The sequence below is a fragment of the Coregonus lavaretus genome, assembly GCF_964263955.1.
Source record: "Coregonus lavaretus genome assembly, contig: HAP1_SCAFFOLD_2772, whole genome shotgun sequence".
NCBI lineage: Eukaryota > Metazoa > Chordata > Actinopteri > Salmoniformes > Salmonidae > Coregonus > Coregonus lavaretus.
The window spans coordinates 706-12,500 of NW_028162146.1; the positions used below are offsets into that span (position 1 = coordinate 706).

The following is an 11,795-nucleotide window of genomic DNA, read 5'->3' on the forward strand; positions in this document are numbered from 1 at the left end:
TTGGTGAAGTTCTTATCCTGACTGACTGAATAGAAGGATTGGTGAAATTCTTATTCTGACTGACTGACTGAATAGAAGGATTGGTGAAGTTCTTATCCTGACTGACTGAATAGAAGGATTGGTGAAGTTCTTATTCTGACTGACTGACTGCATAGAAGGATTGGGGAAGCTCTTATTCTGACTGACTGACTGAATAGAAGGATTGGTGAAGTTCTTATTCTGACTGACTGAATAGAAGGATTGGTGAAGTTCTTATCCTGACTGACTGACTGAATAGAAGGATTGGTGAAGTTCTTATTCTGACTGACTGAATAGAAGGATTGGTGAAATTCTTATCATGACTGACTGAATAGAAGGATTGGTGAAGTTCTTATTCTGACTGACTGACTGAATAGAAGGATTGGTGAAGTTCTTATTCTGACTGACTGAATAGAAGGATTGGTGAAGTTCTTATCCTGACTGACTGAATAGAAGGATTGGTGAAGTTCTTATTCTGACTGACTGACTGAATAGAAGGATTGGTGAAGTTCTTATTCTGACTGACTGAATAGAAGGATCGGTGAAGTTCGTATTCTGACTGACTGACTGAATAGAAGGATTGGTGAAGTTCTTATTCTGACTGACTGAATAGAAGGATTGGTGAAGTTCTTATTCTGACTGACTGAATAGAAGGATTGGTGAAGTTCTTATTCTGACTGACTGACTAAATATACCATGGAAGCAAAGTTAGCACACTAGCATTGGGATAAAACATCATAATAATAGTAAGACTAGAGGACTGTCCCTAAAGTCTGTCCACAGTAACAGCACTATGACTAGAGGACTGTCCCTACAGTCTGTCCACAGTAACAGCACTACGACTAGAGGACTGTCCCTACAGTCTGTCCACAGTAACAGCACTATGACTAGAGGACTGTCCCTACAGTCTGTCCACAGTAACAGCACTATGACTAGAGGACTGTCCCTACAGTCTGTCCACAGTAACAGCACTATGACTAGAGGACTGTCCCTACAGTCTGTCCACAGTAACAGCACTATGACTAGAGGACTGTCCCTACAGTCTGTCCACAGTAACAGCACTATGACTAGAGGACTGTCCCTACAGTCTGTCCACAGTAACAGCACTATGACTAGAGGACTGTCCCTACAGTCTGTCCACAGTAACAGCACTATGACTAGAGGACTGTCCCTACAGTCTGTCCACAGTAACAGCACTATGACTAGAGGACTGTCCCTACAGTCTGTCCACAGTAACAGCACTATGACTAGAGGACTGTCCCTACAGTCTGTCCACAGTAACAGCACTACGACTAGAGGACTGTCCCTACAGTCTGTCCACAGTAACAGCACTATGACTAGAGGACTGTCCTTACAGTCTGTCCACAGTAACAGCACTACGACTAGAGGACTGTCCCTACAGTCTGTCCACAGTAACAGCACTACGACTAGAGGACTGTCCTTACAGTCTGTCCACAGTAACAGCACTATGACTAGAGGACTGTCCCTACAGTCTGTCCACAGTAACAGCACTACGACTAGAGGACTGTCCTTACAGTCTGTCCACAGTAACAGCACTATGACTAGAGGACTGTCCTTACAGTCTGTCCACAGTAACAGCACTACGACTAGAGGACTGTCCCTACAGTCTGTCCACAGTAACAGCACTACGACTAGAGGACTGTCCCTACAGTCTGTCCACAGTAACAGCACTATGACTAGAGGACTGTCCCTACAGTCTGTCCACAGTAACAGCACTACGACTAGAGGACTGTCCCTACAGTCTGTCCACAGTAACAGCACTACGACTAGAGGACTGTCCCTAAAGTCTGTCCACAGTAACAGCACTACGACTAGAGGACTGTCCCTACAGTCTGTCCACAGTAACAGCACTATGCTAGAGGACTGTCCCTAAAGTCTGTCCACAGTAACAGCACTACGACTAGAGGACTGTCCCTACAGTCTGTCCACAGTAACAGCACTACGACTAGAGGACTGTCCCTACAGTCTGTCCACAGTAACAGCACTACGACTAGAGGACTGTCCCTACAGTCTGTCCACAGTAACAGCACTACGACTAGAGGACTGTCCCTACAGTCTGTCCACAGTAACAGCACTACGACTAGAGGACTGTCCCTAAAGACGGTCCACAGTAACAGCACTATGACTAGAGGACTGTCCCTACAGTCTGTCCACAGTAACAGCACTATGACTAGAGGACTGTCCCTACAGTCTGTCCACAGTAACAGCACTACGACTAGAGGACTGTCCCCTACAGTCTGTCCACAGTAACAGCACTATGACTAGAGGACTGTCCCTAAAGACGGTCCACAGTAACAGCACTACGCACTTCTTGTCCTTGTTGTATTTGTAACGAGTAACGATGAAGAGATGGAAATCCATTCGTAACAGTAAGAGAGGGTAAGGTGAAACCTAAATATCCTCCAACCATGACTAAATAACAGCAGAGAGAGAGAGATAACAAGAGGCCTTCGTCTGAAATGGCACCCTATTTTCCTAGACAGTGCACTACTGGACAAAAGTAGTGCACTGTCTAGGGAATAGGGTTCCATGCTGGAGGCAACCAGAGAGTTTCTAAGAAGCACTGACGCAAAATCAGAAGCGGGCGTCGCTACGATGAGAGGGAGAGCTGAGAGGCTGTGGTCTAAAGACAATACGTTCATCTAGGACTCGTTCATCACCATGTTAGTAAAGCTATAGTGAAGCTGAGGAGATGAGGGAGAGGCGGTTATCTGACTGAGGAGACAGAGACTGTTTAAGGTGCATGCTATGGAGGTCTGACAGGGACAGTTGACTATTTATTGGGGATGAGATGAATTGATTGAGGAATTGATCGCAATATTGATTAAGGATAACAGGTCAAAGTACTAAGTTGGTGGGTTTTACCAGTTGGTGTGTGTACCATAGAAATAGAATGACTGGTAATTACTAGTGGTAATCGTAGTTCTATGCTGTATGCTGTTTTACAGTTGTATCTGAGAAGAAGATTGCATGTTCAGGTTTCAGTGTTGAGTTGAGTTCTGGAAGCCAGGTGAGATTTGTTTTGGTTGATGTAGTTGGTTGTTGCTACAGTAGTTGCTTTATCTTTCTCCCTACAGCAGACGTGCGGAGCAAGGAGCTCCCGGTTCACGACAGGGAGGTGATATTGGAGCGGCCACCGGGTGGCGCCACGATCCTCTGTGCTGAGCGCCGTGGGATGTGGTCGTCAATCTGAGTTCCTGTATCGGAGAACAAGAACAAAGACCCGTTACAAACAGTTGAGTACATTTCGGTTCTGATAGGGGTAAGGCAGTATAACGAAGACACAACCCTGCCTTCTGCTACAACATCAAGACAAAAGGATACGTGCAGTTTCCTGTCTGGTACTTCCAAAGAGTGAAAGAGATTTGATCTTAATGAGAATAACCCTGTATAAATAAAGGTTACATAAAAAAAAGTGAGGAGAAACATCCACACCCAGTAAAGAGTAGATGAAGCTTACCCATACCGGATAGGGTGAAACCAGACTGGTGCAGGTTCCTGGCGGGGCCGAGGGGGCCCTTCCCTGGGCACTGGGGCCCCCTGCTGGAGGGAGTGGCCGGCACTGACTTAGTCATGCTGATGACATCATGGACCGGTCCATCATAGTTCCCTCGGGGGACGCCACGGGCATCAGCCATCTGGAGAGGAAGGAGAATGTCATGTAAAGGATCATGTAGATCATCAGCCACCTGGAGAGAATGTCATGTAAAGGATCATGTGGTTCATCAGCCATCTGGAGAGAATGTCATGTAAAGGATAATGTGGTTCATCAGCCATCTGGAGAGAATGTCATGTAAAGGATAATGTGGTTCATCAGCCACCTGGAGAGAATGTCATGTAAAGGATAATGTAGCCTTCTGGTCACTTTAAATGTTAAAAAGTTATTTACTGTATAATATACAGTAAGTAAAGGGTGGGAAGAGAGTTATGCTACATTTGGCAAAGCACAAGATGGTATGGACTTTTATACTATTGCACTCTTACACTCTCTATTACACTCTTAACTCTTACCCTGCGTAGCCATTAGCCCTTAGCTGTTAGCCCTTAGCTGTTAGCCCTTAGCCGTTGGCCGTTAGCCCTTAGCCATTAGCCCTTAGCCGTTAGCCGTTAGCCGTTAGCCCTTAGCCGTTAGCCCTTAGCCCTTAGCCCTTAGCCCTTAGCCGTTAGCTTTTAACTTGCTGCGGGCTGTTGCTGTTGTCATTTCACATTTTCTCAAAGTTGCATATGCACTTCAAAAGCACTGTTTCTTTTAAACCTAATGTGGTAGAGTTTATGGCCTCTGTCTGTAAAATGTACCTCTCGCTTCAAGTGACTTCTGCAACAGGATAGTGACAGGGCCATTTAGGGACAGATTGTTCTTGTTCCTGTTTAGCTCTCAGCTCTTACCCTTCACTGGTTCTCAGCTTTGATCTCTTACTCTGCTGCAGGCTTTGAGAAATTATACAACTGAATGATGTCAAAAGCTTTAAGCCACATTTGGTCAAGTTTGCGTCTGACAATGAAATGTCCCTCTTGCTTCAAGTGAGATCTGCAACACGATAATGACAAGGACATTTAACACCCCTGCTGCTCCTCTTTTTGGACAGAACATCTTTCTCCTCATTAGGTCATTCAATTCCCAACCTGGCCCCATTCCATCATGGCCACCTAATCACCCCCCTCATTCCTAATTGGGATATACCACTCCTCAGCTCTACGCCATGCTAGCTGATGAGTGGTAAACCTTTTGGCACAAAATGGTCGTGTGCATTACCCAAGTGGATACCACACATTGGTGGTGGATGAGGTGAGATCTCCCTTACTATGTAAAGCTCTTTGAGTACCTCAGTAGGTAGAAAGGCGCTACATAAATCCAATCTAATATTTATTTATTTTATCCGTTAGCTCCTAGCTCTTACACTGCTTCTGTAATGTATCCCACATGCTCCTCTTTTTTGTTGGGACTGTATGTCAGTTTCCTCATAACCTCTTACCCTGCTGTGCTTTTACCCTGCAATCATTAGCCCCTAGCTCTTACCCTGCTAGCATTAGCCACTAGCTCTTACCCTGCTAGCCCTTAGCCCCTAACTTTTACCCTGCTAGCCCTTAGCCACTAGCTGTTACCCTGGTTAGCCTTCACCTCTCTTCTCTTACCCTGCTGGTTGTTATCCCTTAGCTCTTACCCTGGTTAGCCTTCACCTCTCTTCTCTTACCCTGCTGGTTGTTATCCCCCTAGCTCTTACCCTGGTTAGCCTTCACCTCTCTTCTCTTACCCTGCTAGCCCTTAGCCCCAAGCTCTTAACCTGGTTAGCCTTCATCTCTCTTCTCTTACCCTGATGTTTTTAGCCCCTTAATGCTTACCCTGGTAGCCTTCACCTCTCTTATCTTACCCTGCTGGTTATTAGCCCTAGCTGTTACCCTGGTTAGCCTTCACCTCTCTTCTCTTACCCTGCTGGCTGTTATCCCCCTAGCTCTTACCCTGGTTAGCCTTCACCTCTCTTCTCTTACCCTGCTAGCCCTTAGCTCCTAGCTCTTACCCTGGTTAGCCTTCATCTCTCTTCTCTTACCCTGCTAGCCCTTAGCTCCTAGCTCTTACCCTGGTTAGCCTTCACCTCTCTTCTCTTACCCTGCTAGCCCTTAGCTCCTAGCTCTTACCCTGGTTAGCCTTCACCTCTCTTCTCTTACCCTGCTAGCCCTTAGCTCCTAGCTCTTACCCTGGTTAGCCTTCACCTCTCTCCTCTTACCCTGCTAGCCCTTAGCTCCTAGCTCTTACCCTGGTTAGCCTTCACCTCTCTTATCTTACCCTGCTAGCCCTTAGCTCCTAGCTCTTATCCTGGTTAGCCTTCACCTCTCTTCTCTTACCCTGCTAGCTCTTAGCCCCTAGCTCTTACCCTGGTTAGCCTTCACCTCTCTTCTCTTACCCTGCTGCGTGCTTTGATCCTCTTGTAGACGTAGTCAGGGAAGGACTTCCTGGGTACGAAGCGTCCAGAGCCCTCGGTGACGTTCAACTTGCCCCCCTCCAGGACGATCTTCCCCTGGCTGATCACCACCACCGGGGCTCCACGCACCTCCATGCCCTCAAAGATGTTCATCTCCACTGTCTGAAAACACACACAAGGACAGTATAATGAACATCCAGCTCAGACATGATATCATCATCATCCCACCCTTAAAGACAGACGGACATAACCCCTCCCTGAGTTATAACATTATATCTGAAACACACAGAAGGACAAGGACAGGTCCTTCCTCCAGCTCAAACGTTATATCATCACACCCAACAGATAGACAGACAGACAGATTGGAGAGGGTTGTCTGAATTATGTCTGGAGGTTGACTGTGAAAGAGAGTAGGAAGGTCATACCAGTATATGTGTGTGTGTGTGTGTGTGTGTGTGTGTGTGTGTGTTTGTGTGTGTGTGTGTGTGTGTGTGTGTGTGTGTGTGTGTGTGTGTGTGTGTGTGTGTGTGTGTGTACCAGTGCGTGGGTCGTGGCTGAGATGGTCTTGGTCTCCTTGGGGTTCCAGATCACGATGTCTGCGTCTGACCCCACAGCGATCCTTCCTTTACGAGGATACAGGTTGAACAGCTTGGCAGCGTTGGTGCTCGTCACCGCAACAAACTCATTCTCATCCATCTTGCCTGTAGCCTGGGGAATACAGAAGAAAACACAATCTTCACAATCAGGAAAGAGCCGTCTTTTAAACAATAATGCAAAGACGTTACTGTTAAAGACCTTTCGTATCATTGTGAGAACCAGTGAAGAAGAAGAAGAAGAAGAAGAAGAAGAAGAAGAAGAAGAAGAAGAAGAAGAAGAAGAAGAAGAAGAAGAAGAAGAAGAAGAAGAAGAAGAAGAAGAAGCAGAAGAAGAAGAAGAAGAAGCAGAAGAAGAAGAAGAAGAAGCAACAACAGATGTGTCCTACGGTAGTCTAGCGGTCTATACTGCTGCCTCCAAACCACATATATCTCTGCAGCGTGGGTTTGAATCTGGCCAACTGCAAAAACTCTTTATCCGTCTTTCCCACTGTAAAGCGTACAATACCAAGAAATAAACCTTTAAAAAAGAAACAACAACAGATAACATACCACAGCCTTCTCCCAGACAATGGCCAGCCTCTCCTCGATGCCGTTAGTTCCCTCAGGGATGAGGGTGAAGTTGTCTTTCCCAACAGCCTTCTGGGCCGTCGAGAAGGTGCTGTGGCCACTGGCCGTCACCTGAAGGTCTCCACTGTGGACCAAGAGAACAAGACAGTCAGACCACTGTGGACCAAGAGAACAGGACAGTCAGACCACCGTGGACCAAGAGAACAGGACAGTCAGACCACCGTGGACCAAGAGAACAGGACAGTCAGACCACCGTGGACCAAGAGAACAGGACAGTCAGACCACTGTGGACCAAGAGAACAGGACAGTCAGACCACTGTGGACCAAGAGAACAGGACAGTCAGACCACCGTGGACCAAGAGAACAGGACAGTCAGACCACTGTGGACCAAGAGAACAGGACAGTCAGACCACCGTGGACCAAGAGAACAGGACAGTCAGACCACTGTGGACCAAGAGAACAGGACAGTCAGACCACTGTGGACCAAGAGAACAGGACAGTCAGACCACTGTGGACCAAGAGAACAGGATACTCAGACCACTGTGGACCAAGAGAACAGGACAGTCAGACCACCGTGGACCAAGAGAACAGGACAGTCAGACCACCGTGGACCAAGAGAACAGGACAGTCAGACCACTGTGGACCAAGAGAACAGGACAGTCAGACCACCGTGGACCAAGAGAACAGGACAGTCAGACCACCGTGGACCAAGAGAACAGGACAGTCAGACCACTGTGGACCAAGAGAACAGGATACTCAGACCACTGTGGACCAAGAGAACAGGACAGTCAGACCACCGTGGACCAAGAGAACAGGACAGTCAGACCACCGTGGACCAAGAGAACAGGACAGTCAGACCACTGTGGACCAAGAGAACAGGACAGTCAGACCACCGTGGACCAAGAGAACAGGACAGTCAGACCACCGTGGACCAAGAGAACAGGACAGTCAGACCACCGTGGACCAAGAGAACAGGACAGTCAGACCACTGTGGACCAAGAGAACAGGACAGTCAGACCACCGTGGACCAAGAGAACAGGACAGTCAGACCACCGTGGACCAAGAGAACAGGACAGTCAGACCACTGTGGACCAAGAGAACAGGACAGTCAGACCACTGTGGACCAAGAGAACAGGACAGTCAGACCACCGTGGACCAAGAGAACAGGACAGTCAGACCACTGTGGACCAAGAGAACAGGACAGTCAGACCACTGTGGACCAAGAGAACAGGACAGTCAGACCACTGTGGACCAAGAGAACAGGACAGTCAGACCACCGTGGACCAAGAGAACAGGTCAGTCAGACCACTGTGGACCAAGAGAACAGGACAGTCAGACCACTGTGGACCAAGAGAACAGGACAGTCAGACCACTGTGGACCAAGAGAACAGGACAGTCAGACCACCGTGGACCAAGAGAACAGGACAGTCAGACCACCGTGGACCAAGAGAACAGGACAGTCAGACCACCGTGGACCAAGAGAACAGGACAGTCAGACCACCGTGGACCAAGAGAACAGGACAGTCAGACCACCGTGGACCAAGAGAACAGGACAGTCAGACCACTGTGGACCAAGAGAACAGGACAGTCAGACCACTGTGGACCAAGAGAACAGGACAGTCAGACCACCGTGGACCAAGAGAACAGGACAGTCAGACCACCGTGGACCAAGAGAACAGGACAGTCAGACCACCGTGGACCAAGAGAACAGGACAGTCAGACCACCGTGGACCAAGAGAACAGGACAGTCAGACCACTGTGGACCAAGAGAACAGGACAGTCAGACCACCGTGGACCAAGAGAACAGGACAGTCAGACCACCGTGGACCAAGAGAACAGGACAGTCAGACCACCGTGGACCAAGAGAACAGGACAGTCAGACCACTGTGGACCAAGAGAACAGGACAGTCAGACCACTGTGGACCAAGAGAACAGGACAGTCAGACCACCGTGGACCAAGAGAACAGGACAGTCAGACCACCGTGGACCAAGAGAACAGGACAGTCAGACCACAACACAGTGAGTCACCATCAGGGATGACTGAGAGAACAGCACAGTGAGTCACCATCAGGGATGACTGAGAGAACAGCACAGTGAGTCACCATCAGGGATGACTAAGAGAACAGCACAGTGAGTCACCATCAGGGATGACTGAGAGAACAGCACAGTGAGTCACCATCAGGGATGACTAAGAGAACAGCACAGTGAGTCACCATCAGGGATGACTAAGAGAACAGCACAGTGAGTCACCATCAGGGATGACTAAGAGAACAGCACAGTGAGTCACCATCAGGGATGACTAAGAGAACAGCACAGTGAGTCACCATCAGGGATGACTAAGAGAACAGCACAGTGAGTCACCATCAGGGATGACTGAGACCACAGAAGATGATTAATTAATTAATAATCTGCCTTCTGGTGGTTTTAGGGTGATTCCACTTTTTCTTTGTTGAACAGTGTCTGTGAGAGCTGTGAACAGTGTCTGTGAGAGCTGTGAACAGTGTCTGTGAGAGCTGTGAACAGTGTCTGTGAGAGCTGTGAACAGTGTCTGTGAGAGCTGTGAACAGTGTCTGTGAGAGCTGTGAACAGTGTCTGTGAGACAGTGTCTGTGAGAGCTGTGAACAGTGTCTGTGAGAGCTGTGAACAGTGTCTGTGAGAGCTTTGAACAGTGTCTGTGAGAGCTGTGAACAGTGTCTGTGAGAGCTGTGAACAGTATCTGTGAGAGCTGTGAACAGTGTCTGTGAGAGCTGTGAACAGTATCTGTGAGAGCTTTGAACAGTGTCTGTGAGAGCTGTGAACAGTGTCTGTGAGAGCTGTGAACAGTGTCTGTGAGAGCTGTGAACAGTGTCTGTGAGAGCTGTGAACAGTGTATGTGAGAGCTTTGAAGTCTGTACTAGATGCAGACAAAGTAATTCAGCTATAATTCAGAAATGTTCTGTCTTTAGTGTCTGTGTCTCTATGGCTGCATTTACAGAGGCAGCCCAATTGTATTTTTTTACCAATCAAATCAGATATTTTGCCAATGAATGGGAAAGATCAGAATGGGGCTGCCTGTGTAAACACAGCCTATGTGTTCTCACCAGGAAAGCAGGGAGTTGAGGTAGTCAGGGGTGCTGGGGTCTGGGCTGAGGGGTGGGGACATGACGAACGCTGCAGCCTTAGCCCAGTTCTTACTCCAATAGTGTGATCCGTCTGTCCCAAGGCTGGCTGTGATTGGCTCGCCATAAACCACCATGCCTGAAAATCATCCAATCAAAAAAAAGACAAGGCGTTTGTACAAGAAGTATCCGTTTTTCAGACGTCTTTTGCCAGGTCAACAACAACATGTGTTTAGCCATCAAAGTTAACAACGAATGTATAACATCATTTCCAAATGGATACAAATAAAGTTATCATTGAAGCATTTTAAACCCAGTCTCACCCTTCTTCCTGGCCTTGGCGATGACATCAGCAGCTGACTTGCTCATCACTTTGGTGATGTAGAGAGGACAGTTGGCCTGCTTGGCGATGGTGATGGCCCTGTACACCGCCTCTGTCTCCACCTAGTGGTCACAAATGAAACACATTACTGTAACACCTCAACCAACAAATCACGATTTCCACTAATTACCACAGCCACAAAATCAAAATTGGTAAGGTAAAAAATGGTTCCAAAAGAAAAAAAGGTTCCAAAAGGGTTATTCGGCTGTCTCCATAGGATAACACTTTTTGATTCCAGGTAGAACGCTTTTTGGTTCCAGGTAGAACTCTTTTGGGTTCCATGTAGAACCCTCTGTGGAAAGGGTTCTACATGGAACCGAAAAGGGTTATACCTGGAACCAAAAATAGTTATTCAAAGCGTTCTCCTATGGGGACAGCCGAAGAACCCTTTTATGTTCTAGATATCACCTTTTTTTCTAAGAGTGTAGGGTTAGGTTTAAAATCAGATTTTAAGAAGATAAATGGTAGAAATAGGTGTATGACTTTGTGGCTGTGGTAACTAGTGATGACCACAAATCACTTCGGTAACACTCAGACCATGACTTTGAATCTCCTAAAGTAGGTGGTCTATGGTAAAGTCAATATTCACCCGGCACAGCCAGAAGAGGACTGGCCCACTCCTCGGAGCCTGGTTCCTCTCTAAGTTTCTTCCTAGGTTCCTGCCTTTCTACAGAGTTTTTCCTAGCCACTGTGCTTCTACATCGACATTGCTTGCTCTTTGGGGTTTTAACACTTTGTGACAACTGCTGATGTAAAAAGGGCTTCATAAAATACATTTGATTGATTGAGATTACAATATTCAGTCTCATTTCCATTATTGCGTCAATGGGAGAGAGTGGCAAATTCCTCCAGAAGGTATTTGTAAGAAGCAATCACATGTTTAGTCTCCTGGTTTCAAACCACTATGGCACTAGCAGTAGCACTGGATCATAACAAGAGACTGTACTGTGATAATGTAAATTAGGCTATTGTTCACAGAGAGACAGGAAGTCCCTACCTCCTCTGGGTGACACAGCACATGTCCCTCAGGCCCAGTGATCCCCAGCTCCAGTAGTCGCTTTTGCTCCTATATAGATAGAAGGGGAAAGATGGAAACTACACTTCACATGGTGCAATCAAAGATGGCAGTTTATTCTGCTCCTATATAGATAGAAGGGGAAAGATGGAAACTACACTTCACATGGTGCAATCAAAG

At 47.3% G+C, this 11,795-nt stretch overlaps 1 protein-coding gene across 2 annotated transcripts in view; it reads right to left on the reverse strand.

Annotated features, from left to right (window-relative positions):
* Window positions 1–3,144: 3,144 nt before the first annotated feature.
* The window catches only part of LOC311119536 (dihydropyrimidinase-related protein 2-like), a gene marked incomplete at both ends in the record, with an annotated part of 22,732 nt that continues 14,081 nt past the window's right edge, over window positions 3,145–11,795 (reverse strand). For both annotated transcript variants that reach the window (XM_084194208.1, XM_084194209.1), the window contains 8 exons: window positions 3,145–3,236; window positions 3,506–3,677; window positions 5,940–6,119; window positions 6,495–6,665; window positions 7,103–7,244; window positions 10,201–10,357; window positions 10,542–10,662; window positions 11,598–11,666. In XM_084194208.1, the coding sequence (XP_084050334.1) occupies window positions 3,145–3,236; window positions 3,506–3,677; window positions 5,940–6,119; window positions 6,495–6,665; window positions 7,103–7,244; window positions 10,201–10,357; window positions 10,542–10,662; window positions 11,598–11,666 (1,104 nt within the window). The remainder of the gene's footprint in view (window positions 3,237–3,505; window positions 3,678–5,939; window positions 6,120–6,494; window positions 6,666–7,102; window positions 7,245–10,200; window positions 10,358–10,541; window positions 10,663–11,597; window positions 11,667–11,795) is intronic.